Consider the following 19,047-nt stretch of genomic DNA (forward strand, 5'->3'; position numbering starts at 1 on the left):
AAAAGTGCTTATTTTTTAACTAGATGGTTATGAGACTGAGTAATTACTAATATTTTAACTTATTTTACGAAAGACTTTCAAAACAGGATTGTGAAAATTATTCACTTAACCCAATGTTTAGCGGTCATGATTGACCATATTAATTATTTCAATTAATTATTCATTTTAACTAAGATCTTGGTTGTGATGAAAAAGTTAGTATCACGAACGGGATTCGAACCCAAGACCTCGCTGCTTAGTGGTTAGCTCAAGTAGTTAGGGCAGTGGCGTATTGAGTCGAAGGTCGTGAGTTCGAATCCCGCTCGTGACACTACCTTTTCCATCTCAACTAAGACCATAGATAAAATGAATAATTAAAGTAAAGAAATTTCACTTAACATTTAATATTTCATAATTATAAAAATAAAAGTCAACGCGTGAATGAAATTCTTGGCAACGATGGATAAATAAGCCAATCCAAAATGCTAGTTATGTTTGAATAACTTTAAAAATATTACATGAAGATATATATTTATTTTTTTGTTTTCAGTGAGGAAAGTGATACATGCTCCTGGATTCCCCCGGTCGAAGTTTGGGGCAAGGAGGTCGGACGGGGACTGCCGTTTGGATGGGAAGAAGCCGTTGATCCCAACGGGAAAACCTACTATATCAAGTAAGCCTTCGGCTTTTCCTTCTTTCCAGTCGTTTCCTTTCAATTTTCCAACTTTTCCCTTTTATTTTCAGCCATGTCAACAAAACGACAACGTACGAGGAGCCGGTGCTCGACTGGAGCGAGGAGCCACCTCAACCGAGGCAGGTCAGCCTCACGAGGCACTCCGAGCTGGGATTCGGTTTTGTCGCCGGCTCCGAAAGGCCTGTCATCGTCAGGTAAATTACATAATAAACATACATAATAAATAAATAGATTTATTGACCTAAAAAATTCTACACAAGCCCTTACGGAGGAAATTCAGTTGGGTTTTTCACTATTGTACAATCTAAGTTTCTTTAAACAGTTTACCACTTCATTTTATTATTTAATAAATTATAAAAACTGCCAGGTTTAAAGGTGAAGAAAAAAAACTAGATTTAAAATCAATAAAAATGGTTAAAACATTGACATAATCAATGAACTGATAGAAAAAGTACATAACTAAATACCAGAGTTTGGAGGGTGGAAGTGTTGCACATACTAGCCTGGAATGCCCGAATGACCAACCCAGCAAGACCAAGCGGACCAGGATGATCGGAGACGACTATTTTTTAACTACGGGTACAGCGCAGAAATCTATTTTCATTTTGTGCCATGGATGCTCCTCGCCATTCTTCTTTCTGTTCCTCCTTAACTTTTTCCAAGTATGTGATTTTTCTTTAGGAAGAAAGAAAGTTAATATTAGTTTTTCGCACCCACAAAAAAAAAAAAAAACCTTATAAAATTTTTTGAGTAATTCGAAAAATAAATTGTTTTCTCTCAAAATTTTCACCTTCACACCATTCGAAACTGGTGAAACTCTTATAACAAACTAAAATAGGGAGACTAGGCGGAACTGATCGGAAAAAAACAAATTAAAAGGAATCGATTGATTACTAACCTTCTGAATTTGATACACTTTGAGACAAAGACTGACACCTCTCTGTGGTTACAGAGTTACAGAGTTGGTCAATCAATGACAACATGCTGAAATGCATCTGACAGACAAAAACAGCGAGGATAGGCGGACCTAAACGATAGGAAAAGATCAAGCTGTAAGTTCGCCACCACGCAGTCCTCACAATTGTTTATTAGTTGGTTTATAGTCTGCTGTTTTTCAATATACCAGCCGAAAAAAAACGCCTGACCTACAAATTCCGTATATTTTTAAAATGAAATTCTTCTATAGTACGGTTGTAGTTTTTTTTTTTAAGATCTTTGTTGTCAGTTTTGAGAAGAATTATGAGTAGCAGTTTTCCGATCCTTCAAGTCAAATGTTATTTAATGTGATTTCATCCCGAGGTCTGAGGTCATTAGTCGGTGAGATTCATTTCTCCTTCAGGAATGGTTCGTTAATTCATGTAGTCGCACACAATAAATAGCACACAAACTCAAAACTGAGGATGACGAGAAACCGTGACACCACTAAAAAACCAAAACAGCTAGAATAGGCAGTCGAAATTGGTCGGTTAAGAACAAATTACAAGATGTTAACAATTTAATATTTTCAGTATTCACTATTTTTCGTGGTCCGCTTGACCAATTAATACAATTCAATTAATTAAAGTTTTAGGTTGAGATAAAAAAAGTCAGTGTCACGAGCGGGATTCGAACCCACAACCTTCGGCCTGATACGCCGCTACTCTACCACTTGAGCTATCGCGACCTCGATCCCCTCGGACACTAACTTCCCATCTCAACCTCAACGATAGCTCAAGTGGTAGAGTAGCGGCGTATCAAGCCGAAGGTCGTGTGTTCGAATCCCGCTCGTGACACTGACTTTTTAATCTCAACAATACCTTTTTCACAGGCGATCTCTAATCTCCTTGAAGACTGACTCAGTCCCAACATTGCAAAGAATTGTTTTATCTGATGACTTTAAAATAGGTCGAAATCTTGTTAGTAACAACTGGATTTACTTTTTTTCTTCAAGACCATACCTTGATCCAGTGTTCGTGAACAATTGTGCAGGTCAAACTTTCTGCGCGTGTCTGGCCGTGTAGGCGTACCTATCAGTCCGAGTTCGTCGAATTGTAATCTCATTTAACACAAATAGTTTTATCACAATACAGACGAAAGATAAAAAAAAGTCGTGTTTAAATTATTCTATTTGATCAATAGAATCCCTTTGCCCGACTGGATGGAGCTCGTTGAACCCCCTATTTGTAAATGGCGCAAGGAACTTCAAAGAAAACCGACCGACTGGAAATCGCGACTACGAACTCGTCGAGGGCTTCCACACACAAATTGAGCCCACAGAAGTCGCAGAAAAGTTGTTTCATCTTAAACTTGTTTCATTCGGGGGAGAAATATATTGTCCAGCTCGACCCCTTGGAAACAGGGGGACGGCGGATTGATTATACCCTCCTTGCGCGTGCCATATCTCTCGGAATAAGAAATTCACAAATTCTTCTTAAGTACGGCCACTTTGAAGTGACTGTCTTTCTTTTTAATTTGTACAAATATCGTAAAAGGAAATAGGATGTTATGCTGCAGAAAAAAGCTGGGTAGTGGTATTAGGATTGAACTTTCATAAGGCATTTGACCTTAAAAAAATAAATACGCCAGTACCTCCAGCAGAGGGGCCCCATCCAGCAGTCACCAATTAAACTTCTATTACAATGACAGAAGCAGTACCTGCGTATATATACTGGCAGCCAATTAGGTAACCAAGTTGGAGCGGTGTTCCTTATCTATGGACAAGATAAAGATGTAATTAACACCAGCAAAATAAAACTGGTGGAACGGTGCAGCAATACGGCTGAACTTCTGGCTATCTCAAAATATTTAGTGTGGATTGTAGTTCAGGATGAGAAATGGAAAGCTCCAAAAACAGCGATCATTAAAACAGACAGTCAGGTAGGCCTAGACATCTTGCAAAATGTGCGAAACAAGAATCGTCAATCTCATCTGATCAAAAAAAATCGAGGCGAATTGTGCCAAAGGTCGTGGGTTCGAATCCCGCTTGTTACACTAGCTTTTTCATTTCAACCAATACCTTACATAAAGATTAATTAATTGAAAGAAGTAATTTGGTCAATCGGACCACGCAATATAATGGATTTAATAAAGTAAAACGAAGTCTATCTTCGCTAAGAGCTCTCCGTGGCCATTTCATTTGTCGCCAAGAATTGAATCCTGATTACACATTTGAAAAATGGCAAAAAGGAGGGAAAATTCTAAAGGTATGTTGAGATGGGGAGTTGGTGTCCGAATGGATCGAAGTCACGATAGCTCAAGTGGTTAGAACAGTAGCGAATTGAACCGAAGGTCGTGGGTTCGAATCCCGCTCGTTACACTAGCTTTTTAATTTCAACCAATACCCTACTACATAAAAATTAATTAATTGAAAGAAGTAATTTGGTCAATCAGACCACGTAATATAATGGATTTAATAAAATAAAACGAAGTCTATCTTCACTAAGAGCTCTCCGTGGCCATTTCATTTGTCGCCAAGAATTGAATCCTGATTACACATTTGAAAAATGGCAAAAAGGAGGGAAAATTCTAAAGGTATGTTGAGATGGGGAGTTGGTGTCCGAATGGATCGAAGTCACGATAGCTCAAGTGGTTAGAACAGTAGCGAATTGAACCGAAGGTCGTGGGTTCGAATCCCGCTCGTGCCATTGACTTTTTCATCTCAACTAAAAACCTTAATTAATTGTTTTTAGTACGTTTAAACGTTGGTTTAAAATATTGTATAAATATTGTACCAACTTTTCCGAAACAAGCTTGTCGGGCGATTTTTGTTGTTGTTGTTTTCTTTGAACAAACGTTCCTTATGAGAACATGCATCATAATCTTAGTGTCACGAGCGGGATTCGAACCCATGACCTTCGGCTCAATACATAGATTAATTAATTGAAAGAAGTAATTTGGTCAATCAAACCACTAAATATAATCGTTTTAATAAGTAAAAAGAAGTATATCTTCACTAACAGCTCTTCGTGGCCACTTCATAAGTCGCCGAGAATCGAATTCTGATTACACGACATTTGAAAAATGGCAAAAAAGAGATAAAATTCGAATGGTGGGGTTGAGATGGGAAGTTGGTGCCCGAATGGATGGAAGTCACGATAGTCCAAGTGGTAGAGCAGCGACGTATTTAGCCGAAGGCCGTGGGTTCGAATCCTGCTCGTGACACTAGGTTTTTAATTTCAACCAATACCCTACTACATAAAAATTAATTAATTGAAAGAAGTAATTTGGTCAATCGGACCACGTAATATAATGGATTTAATAAAATAAAACGAAGTCTATCTTCACTAAGAGCTCTCCGTGGCCATTTCATTTGTCGCCAAGAATTGAATCCTGATTACACATTTGAAAAATGGCAAAAAGGAGGGAAAATTCTAAAGGTATGTTGAATTCCACTCATGACACTAGCATTTTCATTTCAACCAATACCTTACATAAAGATTAATTAAAAGATACTATATAAATTTAAATTTTTAAAATAACTATTAATGTCATTGAAAATGAAGCTGAGGCTTTTCAGTTATTCTAGTTTGTGTATGCCTATTTTGTAGTCATTTTACATATATTTCTTATAATTATATGCATATAAAAGTTTATTACTATAATTAATAACTGGTTTGATTCGAGTTGTTAATGGTTTTATTTTAATTTCTAGGTTCGTGACAGAAGGGGGTCCAAGCGAGGGGAAGCTGCTTCCCGGAGATCACATCCTCGAAGTCAATTCGGAAGATGTGAGCTGTGCCCCGAGAGATCATGTTATTCAGCTCGTCAGAGCGTCCAAGACAACAGTCGACCTCGTCGTATGTCAACCTGTACTCATAAATGTACGTACAAAATTTGTATTGTTAATAAGTCAAGACAAATTATGTCTCTAACAGGAAAAAGGAAATGTTTTATGTTTAAATTAGTCCAACATTATCATTCATAATCACTATAACTAATTGTTTTTGTGATAATAATTTAATCAAAGCAATCTCAAAGAAAAACTGTATAAATTAAATGCTCTGGTCTGTTAGAAATCAATTATATTGTGCTTTATTTATGCTTGGAAAAATTTTAATGTATTATTTCATTTTTTCTTTGTCTTAATTGATATCTTTTGTTTGTTTCAGTCATCTAGAAAATCTGCAATTCTGAGTTCAGCAAAGAAAGCAAAATTAAAAACTAATCCATCCAGGGTCAGATTTGCAGAGGGAGTGGTTGTCAACGGTTCTCCTTTATTTCCAGTAATTTTAATAATTATTTCTAAATTTTGTTTAAAACTTTATTGGATTGCTAAAACTCCGACTTTTTATCTTTTCTAGGGTTGCACTTTGAGTGGAGGCGATTGGGGCTCTGGCACCGTCCTTCCGAATGTGCTGAAAGTGTTCCTTGAAAACGGGCAGACCAAGTCTTTCAAATACGATAGCTGTACGACTGTTGGCGATGTACTTCAATCACTTGAGACCAAGCTCTGTTTGAAAGAGACGAATCATTTTGCGTTAGTTTTGGAACAAGTTAAAACTTTGAGGCGAAACAAGCTGACACTCCTTAACCCTCACCATACCCTATCAAGGGTCGGTTTATATACAGTGTTAAAAATGTTTTCAGGTTATTTTAAAACTGTTTTCCTTTTACACAGGTTGCTTCCAGGCCTGGAACACATAATCTGAGGTGCCTGTTCAGAGTCGCCTTTGTACCAGGCGATCCATGTGATTTAGCGCAGAAAGACTTATCGGCTTTTGAATATTTTTATCTTCAAGTATTTACTCGCACATTTTTTGCTTTAATTCAATAAATAATACAAACCTGTGTGTTTCAGTGTTGTAATGATATAGTCCAAGAGAGGTATGCCCCAGAATTAAAATACGATGTAGCATTAAGATTAGCAGCATTACATATTCACCAGCACTGTTTAGCAAACAATATTCAACCATCAAAAATAACCGTCAAGTCTGTCGAGTACGTATAATAAATAATAACACAAAGTATTTAAATTGTAAGCGTTGTACGAATAATTGCTGTTTTTTTTTTTTTTTAGAAGAGACTTCGGGCTTGAAAAATTTGTTCCCTCGTCTCTTTTGGAAACGATGAAAAGGAAGGAATTAAGGAAAGTGCTCACGCATCTTTTAAAACTCAATTATACTATGACTGGGTCGAGCCACAAATGTCTAACAGCGTTACAAGCGAAATTGTACTACCTGACAATAATTAGTCAATTGCCAAGTTACGGAGCGAAATGCTTTCCTACAAATAGCATGGTTAGTAGTGACATACATCAAATAAATTATTTTTTGTATTAAATTATAAAAATTAATAATGATGTTTTACAGGATAACAATGGTGAAAATGTGATACTTGTGAGCCCAAAACTGGGTATTAGTCAAATCACCGGTCTTAGAAACAATATGGTGAGTTGTTTTTCTTTGTTTATTGGAATGAATATATTTTTAATACCAAATCTTCATAAATTGTTAATATTAAGAATATGGGTTGATGATTAAAGTTATAAATTATTTTATAGCCAATTTCTGTTGCTGACATTGAACAACTTTGCATGGTTCAAATAGAAAAAGAAGACCATTTGCTTTCAACTGTTACACTTTTTTTACCATCAACACCCAATAAGGTAAATTTTGTTTAAAAAAAAAAAAAATAATAATATAAATGTATGGCTGGATTGGAAGAGAAGCTTTTGTATGGGTGACCAACCAATCATAATTTTTAAAAAGTGCGTTTGCATATATGAGAGAAAAAGTTATTGAAAGTGTGCTGCATTAAATTTTTAAAAAAATTGACTAACCAAAAACAGATACAGTAGAAAGAAATCTGTTTATCCGGACTTGAAGGGACCAGGACTTGTCTGGATAATCTGAAAATTTGTGATTTTATTAGTATCATATCATAAAAATGGAAAAACGCCCTTATGAAAGTGAAAACTTTTATTCATATATCAAGTAACATTTAAAGTAATATATAGTTTTATTTTTGTTTAAGACCGGACACGCATTTCTTGAAAAATTTATATGTAAAAAATACCTAATAAAAATATACGTAATAAAAAAAACCTTTTCAATGGAAGCCAATATACGAACAACACGACAAAACAATGTTTAGTCTTTTAAAATAGTACACACCTTTTTTCTATTTTATTTATTTTTTAAATGACGAATTAAAGGTCCCATAGTTGAATTATTAATTTTAAAAAATTTATATACCTACAGTGAGAATTATGAGAAATTTATTAAAAAATGTGTGTTGTTTAGTGACCGTTAATTAATGATTATTTGGACATTGTGGGAGTATACCACTATACACTTCTATACCAGATCGCATTTCACAATCTCCAAATAATTTATAAAAAATATTTTAACAAACAGGTCCAGATAATCCGGAAGTCCGGATCATCGGGGTCTGGATAAACGGGTTTCCTCTGTAAGCTACTTTGATCCGTTTGTTATCTCAACCCTGAAATGGCACCAGAAAATTGATAAAAAAGTTTCGATCGACCGAATAAATTCTTTTCAATTAATTAATCTTTAAGTAAGGTATTGTTTGAGATAAATCAATCGGACCATGAAACCTAATGGATTTAATAAGCAAAATGAGCTTCACTAAAGCTCTCCATGGCCATTTCATTTGTCGCCGGAATCAAATAGATTACACATTTGAAAAATGGCAAAAAAGAGGGAAAACTTAAAAGGTGGGGTTGAGATGGGAAGTTGGTGTCCGAATGGATCGAAGTCACGATAGCTCAAGTGGTAGAGCAGCGGGGTATCAAGCCGAAGATCGTGGGTTCGAATCCCGCTCGTGACACTGACTTTTTTTTATCTCAACCAATACCTCATTTAAAGATTAATTAATTGAAAATAATTTATTTCGTCAATCGGACCACAAAACCTAATAAATTTAAAAAGAAATAATTGGACGCTGTTTCACTGAATAATTAATTTCTTTAAGAATTAAGGATTTGAAATGGCTTTGACATCCCTTTTAAACTTAAAACTTCAATTTAAAGATGAGTAGAAATCCATTGCTTTTTTAATAAGTTGGTCCCTCAAGGTTAAAATTTCCCAGAGCTGTTTTGACGAAAAGCTTTGACTTGCACAAAAAATATAACGTCCAAAAAATTTATTTTTTCGCCAAGTGTCAGGACAGTTTTTTCTGTTTTGGAAGAGGAGGCATTTTGCAACACAACTTCCACGAGAGAATAAAACAAACTTAGAATAAAGAAGGAACAGTTTGTTGAAAGCAGGCAAAAGTTTTGAGAGAATCAATCAGAGCCTCCAATCCATTATTCAAAGAATTATTTTTGATAGGAAAATAGAATTGTTTACATAAGTTTTTTTTCCTGCAAATAAAGAAATCAGACTTCCGCAAATATCAAATCTTTCCTCATATTTTCAAGCGTGAATAGTGAAAACTGCAAATATCAAAACTGAAAGTGTCATGGGATTACTGTATCTGTCTTCATTACAGTCGGAGCGAGAAAAAAAAATAGGGGCGTCGGTGGCCACAATGGTTTAGGCGTTGACACGGTGCTCATCACTGTAAGGTAAAGGTCCTGGGTTCGAATTCAGTGGCCCTGCATTCAAACCTGACATACTTACAAATGGGCTTTTTCTTGAAAAACACCAGCACCCTGAGGGTTTATATGACCTCTGCTGTTAGGAACCCTTGTAAAAAAAAAAAAATAAAAAAAAAATAAAAAAAAATAAAAAAATACAATTGCACATTAATCCAGTCTTTAGTAATCAGCAATAAAGTTTTATCACAATTTTAGGAACTAAGATTTACGGTGGAAGAGAGAGATGCTGAAGAGTTGGTTCTCGTACTCCAAGGCTATTTTAAACTTTTTACCGGCTCCGATCTACAAGTACATCAAGATCCTGATGAATGGATCATCGATACAGGCAATTATTACTATTTTATCGTAATTTAAAAAAATGCAAAAATCTTGATGCGCTATTTAAATTTTCAGCACCCCTCTATCACTCGCAGCATGTCGTCAAACCGGCATTCTGGAGCTACGGATTGGACGGCGATCACGAAGAGCACAGGATGGTCAATTTTGCAATTCCTCTTCACACACTCAACCCAAATAGACAAGTCAGTGACAAAATTTTCAATCAATCGACCAATTAAATTAAAAAAGAGTTAACAAATTGATGAAATTGTCCTTGTAGGTCAAGACAAATGGAAATCACACACTGAGTAGAAGTAATAGTAAAGTAATTAGAAGTAACGGGGTTGATAGCAACATGAATGTGTAAGTAAAACAAAGTCGTATTTTAAACATGTCAAAAGAACACTGTTTTCTATGCATGGAAGCTATATGTAATAGTTTTAAAATAGGAAAAACATGAAAAAACACTTAATTCATTTTTTTCTGTACATGGGCTCATATGTTGGTTTTTTATTTATTTTTTTAATTTGACAATTGTTAATTTATTAAAAAAAACTGTGCAAATATTGAAGGTGATTGTAATCATACACTTTTTCAAGATTTGCACAATTTTTGAGTTATAGTCTTGTGAACAAAGTATTATTTACAATTCATAACTTGTTGTAATTCATCCTTTGTGTTTTTTTTATGTACTATTTTGTTGTTTCTCTGTGCTACTTAATACCATTTGTGTGATTTCCTTAAAGGCCTGGTAAAGTGAGAGACAGGAATGGCATGAATCCCTTGTCACCAAGTAACAACGGTATTGACTTCCACAGTGTTGTTTCGATGGAAATTCTCGAACAGGAGGGTTACATTGATGCTCATAACCCCGAGGTACTTCAAAAACAGAAAATCACTGACAAAATAGAAATTAAAAAACATAAAAACCCTTAAACATGTATCTTGTCTACTTCTCTAGACACCAAATTTTCATTTTCTATGTTTAAAAAAATGCTTGCTCCTTTTTTATTATTTAAATTTTTTTTACTGTTGCATTCAAAATTTTGTAAAAATGGCTAATTTTTACACACTTACCAGTTCTTTCAGATAGAATTCTTTGTCCCTTGTCCCTTCTAGTACATCAGAAACAAATCACCATTTCATTTTGATTTGGGAAAAAATTCGTAACGTATTTTTAAAAACAAATATTTTATAAAAATCATAATTCAAGCATGGTATGTACCTATTAATCAGCTTTTTAATTAAAACTTTTATCTAACCAAAAACAAAGCCAAATAAAATTAGGCAGAGTATGCTAGATTGACCATTTATTTTTTTAATTTAATTTAATTTTTCTATATTCTTCTCCAGGTCAATAATTAATTGTAAAACCAATAAAATCTATTATGTTGAGTTAAAAAAGCCAACTGACTTATTGTCACAACATATTGTTTTATTCCATGATTGACAGTTGGCCTAGATGCAATTCAGACAATAGAAAATTTTGCTTACACCTTTTTGTACTCAGAACCTATCATAAATTGCTTATGCATAATTTGCTTGTTGGGAGAATAATAAAACAAATCTGTAGTTCAGTTGTTAATGATCACTCCTGGTAGCTTATGCCGTTTTGGTTTGATGGACTCATTTTGGCATTTTGTCATCGACAGTGTTATTTTTATTGCATCCTCCAAAACTGGAGAAGGGGAAAAGCTGTGTTAGACAACCAAAAAAGTGAGCATTGGCCACTTGAAATGATTGTAAAAAACCAAACTATTGATTCGTATGGTTTTTCTCCCAAGATTACACTATATGGGGACAGTAATGAGGCAAAATAATAAATTATTGTTTAAATTTGGCATTTTTTAGCCAAATGATGCAGAAATGTTTTAAAAAAAATACTATATTTAGTTTCACAGAAAAAAAAGTCACTCAGTTAATCCCTTAAAAATAGAAAATCTGTTCAATTTTTGTTTTGTGTATCCATTTATGTTTCTCATCAACTTTAAGGTCTGTGCCCACTAGAACGTATCATACCAGGACCGCAACCGTATCGACACATGCAAACAAATATTCTTTACATCAGTTAGTATTAGAAAATGCCCACTAAACTGTTCCGTCACCGTCCAACACTGTACTGTGCCAAGCACGTTCAGTCAAAAATCAAAAAATATTTTGTAGGTGTTGGCCCGCTTCGTGTATGACACGTGATGGTTGCGCCCATCCGGCCTACTGCATTGCTATCCCGTTCCACACAAGTTCTTTGCATTTGACGAAGAGATCTGTGTTTGTGTTCTGTTGTGTTGTGAGTGTTTGTGTCTTAATAAAAATAGAGGATGAACAACAATAGAATATGTTCGTAATTATGAGTTTTTATAAAATTTGCAACATCTAGTGTTTTTTTGGTTTTACTCTTCCTCATCCAAAATAATGGCAATCAGGGCCAATTGTCGTATAGATAATTTTCTAATAGCCATACTTTATTTAACAAATTTACTCCACACAAGAAAACAAAAGTTCACAAACGACGCATTTTAAAAAAAGAAATGTACAACAGTGAAGCAGGACGGCTACGAAATGTTTTTACATATGCGTCCCATACGGGTATAGAACGCGGTTCATCCGTTGCAGTGGGCATAGTAGTGACCGGAGTGTTTTTTTTGTTTGTTTTTTTCGTGCCTGACACAGTCCTAGTATGTTATGTTCTAGTGGGCAAAGACCTTTATTGGTACATTTTTCCCATGTGGGTGTCGAATGCATACCTTGTTAATATTGTATTCTTCCAACCACAGTAATAACATTTGAGTCGTTCACAGTGATTTTATTTTGTAATTAAATTAATTTGGGCTTTGATTCATTGCATGTTAAAAGGGAAATCAAATAATTTGTAGAATCCATTAGTTTTGTTTCGTTCAGGAGGGTTTATAGTGAAAATCATAACTGATGTGTAAGTTGTTGGCTTTTTTAGCAATTTTAACCTGCATAAATTCACAGTTTTAATTTTTTTTTCTGTCTTAAAGAATCGCTTTATAATGTTCAATTGTAACTTTGCAGGTTGTACGCAGGGTGGCAGAGATGCAAGCAGTGGTGGAGAACTCTGAGGAGTATCTGTCCAAGCACCAGAGAGAGAACAGCGACTCTGATACTTCCCACATGTCCATAGATGGTGATAACCCGGCACCGGCCTCGCTCAAACACAGCGATTCCCTCCTTTTGCTCACTCAGGTTGTTCTACCGAAATAATTTTTAATATTAATGTTTCACAATTTAATCTATCGTTGTTTCATCAATCAAAGGAGATAGAACAGTGTGTGAATGAAGCATTTAATTCCTTAGAAGTAGGAGACACAGAAAGCGATACTGACTCTCTTACTACTAGTCCATCGCACAATAGTATAGGTAATTTAATTTTGAAATTTTAATTTATTTTCGTTTATTTCTTGTTACATCTTGTTTTAGCTAAGACACCGAATAGAGATTCAGATTCTAGCTTTGGCCTTCATAGCCCGGACAATCTTGTAGGCACTTCCACCTTTGAAGCATTGCAGGAAGTTTGGAGAAAGGTTCAAGAAACAGGAAACGCCGATGGGCAAGCTATGCTCTGTCTCGATCCTGAGATTATAGATCTGACCCTCTTGCCACCGCCTATTACTCCAGACAAGGTTAAAAACCCCTCAACTATTGTTTTTTCATGTTTATATTATTTTATTATTGTATTTGTAGGATATCGGACCAGTGGCGGAGCAGTTACTTAGCCTTGGACTTGAGGAGTTCTTGGAAACAATCAAAGTGGTGCCGCCTCCGCCTCCAGAAGCAGTCGATCCTACTGTAAAACTCACAACCGAGCAGATATCTGCCTTTATAATACCACCGCCTCCGCCACCGCTGGTAAATTAGTTCCGTCTAGTTCACAATTCTTGTTGTGATCATGTATAATTTAACTGGCCAAATTTTTCAGGAGGAATTGCGTAAAGCTATAGAGGAAAACGGACCGAAGGAAGGAGATAAAAGTGCAAAAGTCAATCCCAGAGCCTGTTCCGGTCAGGCAATGCCCGAAAGGCCACCAAAGTGTACATTAAAATATCCACCTCCATTGCCTCCTAGGTCCGACTCCTTCAGCAGGAAAAACTTTCTCGTAAGCCTAAAAAATTTGCTTGTAAAAATGACAAAACAAAATTTTCTAAATGTGTTTTTAGGGAGAATCTGATATGAATGTTGAGGCTTTAAAAGTGACTACGGATTTCAGTGATGTCCTTAGCCTTGCTTTGGCGCAGACAGAAAGGAGTGTCAACACAAATCAGGTAAAGATTAACCATTTTAATCCGGTGTGTTTGCACTTAATTATGAAAAAATATTCATTCTTCAATACAAGGTTGTTATGGTCGAAACCTCACCTAGGTGACCAGCCAGTCATTGGTGAAGGGGGTGGGTTAATTGATAATTTAAAAAAATGTCAACGAAAGAAATAAAATGTTGGGCGCCAGTCGTCCTCCTTTTGTTGTCTAAGGGAAACAAAGGAAGAAGCAACAAAATTAATAATAATGTAATGCGGATGGGTAGGAGCTTGTTTGAGGGAGGAAAGGGGAATAATATATATGGAAAAAGAAAAAAAAATATAGATAAAGAAACAGGAACTAACATTAAATAAAGAAAGAAAAAGGAAAAGGAAGAGAGGTGAAAAGGAAAAAAATATTTGGCCGTAGTTACAATTAGATCCCGGGTTCCACTATTGGGAGTAGCGCCTCTATCCACGTTGCTACCGAGGACTGATGGCCGAGAGTTCCTTCCGTTGGTCTTGAAGCAACGCGAACCCTTAAAAACTCTTCAAAATACATGGCAATACTAAAGGTAAAATATACAACTAACAGATCCCTTCATACAATTTATTTAAAAAAAAAAAAAAAATTAAGTTAAGAAATTAACTTAATACTAATGTCCTCACAAGCAAAAAGAAATTAATAACAATCAAAAGAAAAGGTACCTCTTATAACTATAACAAAAAAATAGTTTAATTAGCTCGGATAATAATTGATAACAATAGTGCGTATACACACTCTACTACAGTTTATTTATTCCTACACCGATGTTTTTTGATGTTGAAGCCCGAGAACTTCAAGTCAGGCCTGACCACCACCACACACACACACACACTTAGCTGTGGATGATGTATTTCTTCCTTTCCTTCCCTTTCTTTTCCTGAGGAAAAATCACCAGTGAGCTTGATCTGTCTGTCGGTGTCCCCACGCCGACCTGACCAAACTCGTCTCTCTCCTCTCCTCCTCGCGGCCTTACTGTCACCTTGCTCCATTCCCAACAACTAAACTCCGACTATTTTAGCCTTTTTTTTTTGTGTATAAAAAAAAGGGTACAAGGTCTTCCAAAAAGTCCTGTTGGTCTTTAAATTTATCTTTTATTTGGGTCATTAATGAGCAACCTTTCTCCGCAAGCAGGTATGTGTGTCAATCAAGTCCGGCCTATCCAGAAAACGGGTGAGTACAATCCCTTCCTTGCGTTTCCGACCTTTGGTGGGCCATCTCCCTGTCGTGCTCTTGGCAAGCAAGAGCTTCTCAGACGATCCGGCTCATCGACACTGCTAACATTCTTTTATGCCGGACTGTGGTGGTTCTGCCAGAGGGCAAGATATCCCCGCTTTCACCACTTCGTCTGATTGTATATTGCTCTCCATCCCAACATGTCTGTGTACCCAGACGACCACCACTGGTTTTCCAAGGCGCTTCAACTCAGCATATCTCTCTAATAAGAGAACGATGAGAGGTTCTGCTGAGAATTTGTCATGACTGGCTTAGGAAGTCTATACAGACAAGATAGGCAGAGCCTCCATCACTCTGAGCATGTGCCAATTTGCATCCTGTACACGCTGTAGTGCTGCAGACCAGTCATGAAGTGGGTGTGCCACCAATATACAGTTCCAGACGCATCCATTTAGACGCGGCAAAAACTGGCATATCCTGATCTGAGTTCTAGGAACACAGCTTGGTACACAGTCTAAATGATCTTGGAAGTACTGCGAGATTGCCCTGACGAGTACAGCAGGGAGGATCCAGAGTGGCATCGGCTCAACTACCATTGTATTCAATACATTAAAAGTAATATAGTTTGCTTTGTATCCCAAATTCGCTCTATTTTGGTGTCAGCTTAAAAAATTCATTTCCGTCAAAATCAGCTTAAAGTTAAGGCTGTTCACGAAATAATGCTCTGTGTTGATGCATAGTTTTGAAATTCTCTGCTGGCGATGAAACGAACTAGGTTGGGGATGGTTCAGGAAGTCCAAAGATCGTAATTTGGTCATTGGGTTGTTGACTGGACACTGCAGACTCCAGAGCGTGGGAAACCTGAAAACCTGAACAACTGCTGACATGGTCCCTATGCACATGGAATAAAAACTAATAATATAAATGCACAGACACATGTTCTAGATAATCTATTTATTTAGGAATAATTTAATAAAGCACCTACAAAAAATTTTTTTTTTTGTTAAAGGAAGTAAAGGACATGCTAGGCCTTGAGCTTCGGAGATTGGTAACTTCTTCTAAGCTTCTTGTCAGGAGTCACAAATGTGCCAACACAACCCTCGAAAGTGGGGATTACAAAGGGAACCTTCAGTCCGTCGTGTCCCAATTGAGGAAGACGGTCGATTACGGAGTAACCATGGAAAGCGTGTTTGTGCTTGGTGTGCTTCAAGTAGTGACTCAGGTCCAGGGGATCATCGTAGCTGAAAATCAGGAAGACCTCAGCTCAGGAGCTGAAAGGCTGGCGACGGCTCTTGCCGCCCTTATCAAACACTGTCAAACGCCGTCAGCATAACCATCCGGCTTGCGCAGTCGGGACCTCTGATATCTAGTCTGAACATATGCAATTAATTTACCATCATGGACAACTCCCACATAATTCTTAGCACTATATAAATTTTGCTTTTAAACCTTTAAAAAGGAGATATTATGTACAATATGTTTACTTGAGATCAATACGCAAGTTAACCTTTAGTAGTTATAGATTTTTATCAATAATTATTTGTATTCGTAAGAACAATTTTTTTTTAATTGTAAATTTAAGTACAATGAAGTTTATATGCAAGAATTAAAATTATATATATTATACATATTACAGAATTAGCAATTCACAAGTTAACATATAGACGTTATCAAGAACAAAATTGCTCAGGTTGCGATTTGTTCACATTCAGCTCGTCTTGAGCTTTTAGGAAAAATATGTACAGCAAGATCTGTATAAATATTTTGTGTGGTAAACCAAAAAAAGGACTTATAATAATACATACGTATAATTTTTAGCAAGTATTCAAAATTGACTAAGTGGCCTAATTTCCCTTTCACTCGCATTTTTTAAGTTAAACAAAAAAAAATATTTACAAAAAATTTATGGATGTAATTAATATATGACTGAGTGGTTGTTTTAAACCATTTAATGAATTAATCTCAATATTTAAAAAGAAATGTATATTGTGAACAATTTTACTACCTTTTATGTTACTTTTTTTCTTTAACCAAAGAAACATCACAAATGCCAAATATTTTTATTTTGTTTTGTGCCATTATATTAATATTTATTTAATACTCCTAGTCATGAATTGTAATGTCTTTATTGTAATCTTTTAAGTTACATAAATCAAATAATTAAACTGTTATTTTTTTATTAGATTTTATGTATTTATTGTTTTATTACTACATACTGTTTTTGTTTATAAATTAATTTATTCAACTAACATAGAGGAAAAATTGAAACATGGCGTCGTGATAACCACTGAAAAAATTGAAATCAATTTATTATAATTATTCATGAATGTTAATAAATAATCATTTTCAATATTTACGATCTTTGTTTATTACCTGATACGTTTCTTCTGGGAGTCAGTTTTCTTTTATTTAACCTTAATTTGCTCGTGCAGTCCAGTTCCCGCTTGCGCAGGCAACAGTTTGTCCCATCTTTTTTTTTAATCATGGTCTGGCAAAATTAACTGTGACACAACTTCACAAGGACATTTTTATCAACATATTTTATTGGGTAACTACAAAACTAACAGGAAATTAAAATATATCTCCAAAACTTACAAGTACAAAGTAAGAAAATAAAGACGTAAAAAAAAATTGATTGACAGAAAATATGTTTGTTAATAAAAGTGTTAATTTTCAGTCCTTTTTTAATTTGCTTTTTTTAAACAGGGGGCAACAGGGTCATATCAACCCTCGGGGCGCCAGTACTACAAAAAAAATTAATAACTATATTGGTATATGTGGGCATAAGGAAAAAGAAAAAAGCTACAGAATTTGTAAACTCAACTTCAACCCAATAAAAAAGCAAACAAAAATCAACTTAATTTGGTTGTTCCTTCTATTTTTTGTCGCTTTTTTGTGTTTTGCTTCATTTTTAGATTGCAATTTCCTTCCTTTTTTATTAGGTTACATTTGGGTTTTACAAATAATGTATTGTTCTTCTGCATGTGTTTAGGGTAGATATCTTGTCAAAGTTTTCTGCTTTGGTTGTTTGCTGTTTGTCATTTTTGTTAAGTGTTGTTTCATTTTTACATTTAATTTTTAAGTTGAAATTTCCTTCCTTTTTGTGCTTTTTTATTAGGTTAAATTTGGATTTTACAAATTCTGTTCATTGTCTCTAATTTTAAGTGATTGTTTCATTTTTACATTGCAATTTCTTTCCTTTTTGTGCTTTTTTATTAGGTTAAAGTTGTGTTTTACAAATTCTGTTTATTGTCTCTAATTTTAGGTGTCTTGTTTCATTTTTACATTGCGCAATTTCCTTCATTTTTTATTGGGTTTATAGTTGAGTTTTACAAATTCTGTTCATTGTCTCTATTTTTAAGTGTTTTGTTTCAGTTTTAAGTTGTAATTTCTTTCCTTTTTGTGCTTTTTTATTAGGTTAAAGTTGGGTTTATTTTTACTTTTTACCTAAGGTCTTGGTTGAGATGAAAAAGCTAGTGTCACAAGCGGAATTTGTGATATTGACGGCTCAAGTGGTTATTGCAGCGGTGTATCGAGCTGCAGGTCATGGGTTCGAATCCTGCTTGCGACACTACCTTTTACATCCCAACCAAGACGTTAGATAAAATGTACAGTTAATTAAAACCAAATAATACAGCCTATTATGGCTATTAAACATATAATGTTTCACAAATTTTCACTTTATCAGTTTTGAAAGATTGTGTTTTTATATTTTTTAATTGAAAGTTCTAGAAGGGTGCCTTCTTAAAGGAAATTTAGCACACTTTTAGATTTTTCCCCCCCAAAAAATGTGTGTGTTCAAGAGCTAAGAGTAGATTTCTGCTGAAGATCGTAGATAATATAGTTGGAGAAAAAAAATTAAATATCTGCGAAAGGATTGAGAATCAGACCATGGTTCATACAAGGTTTTTTTTGTTGCATTTGAAGTATTGAAGCACCTGTTGTTGCATAAGTAGCGAATCACCATGTGTATTTAAAAAAAAAAAAAAAAAAATATCAGGAATAACTGATGTGATCTGATTGTTTTTTTAAATTTTATT

At 35.1% G+C, this 19,047-nt stretch overlaps 1 protein-coding gene across 1 annotated transcript in view; it reads left to right on the plus strand.

Annotated features, from left to right (window-relative positions):
* Positions 1-16,559, plus strand: part of LOC106672492 — a 126,797-nt gene extending 110,238 nt beyond the window's left edge. Inside the window, exons 2-22 of the mRNA XM_014403990.2 lie at positions 530-652; positions 724-867; positions 5,304-5,472; positions 5,761-5,874; positions 5,953-6,204; positions 6,270-6,389; positions 6,450-6,589; positions 6,669-6,888; positions 6,961-7,038; positions 7,152-7,256; positions 9,411-9,540; positions 9,609-9,736; positions 9,814-9,896; positions 10,280-10,409; positions 12,570-12,740; positions 12,812-12,914; positions 12,975-13,177; positions 13,239-13,403; positions 13,474-13,650; positions 13,712-13,816; positions 16,017-16,559. Coding sequence (XP_014259476.1) covers positions 530-652; positions 724-867; positions 5,304-5,472; positions 5,761-5,874; positions 5,953-6,204; positions 6,270-6,389; positions 6,450-6,589; positions 6,669-6,888; positions 6,961-7,038; positions 7,152-7,256; positions 9,411-9,540; positions 9,609-9,736; positions 9,814-9,896; positions 10,280-10,409; positions 12,570-12,740; positions 12,812-12,914; positions 12,975-13,177; positions 13,239-13,403; positions 13,474-13,650; positions 13,712-13,816; positions 16,017-16,340 — 3,184 coding nt within the window. The 3' untranslated portion in view covers positions 16,341-16,559. The remainder of the gene's footprint in view (positions 1-529; positions 653-723; positions 868-5,303; positions 5,473-5,760; positions 5,875-5,952; positions 6,205-6,269; positions 6,390-6,449; positions 6,590-6,668; positions 6,889-6,960; positions 7,039-7,151; positions 7,257-9,410; positions 9,541-9,608; positions 9,737-9,813; positions 9,897-10,279; positions 10,410-12,569; positions 12,741-12,811; positions 12,915-12,974; positions 13,178-13,238; positions 13,404-13,473; positions 13,651-13,711; positions 13,817-16,016) is intronic.
* The last annotated feature ends 2,488 nt before the right edge of the window (positions 16,560-19,047 follow it).

Source organism: Cimex lectularius, unplaced genomic scaffold (assembly GCF_000648675.2).
Source record: "Cimex lectularius strain Harlan isolate CLEC.00 unplaced genomic scaffold, Clec_2.1 scaffold64, whole genome shotgun sequence".
In the NCBI taxonomy this organism is placed as follows: Eukaryota; Metazoa; Arthropoda; class Insecta; order Hemiptera; family Cimicidae; genus Cimex; species Cimex lectularius.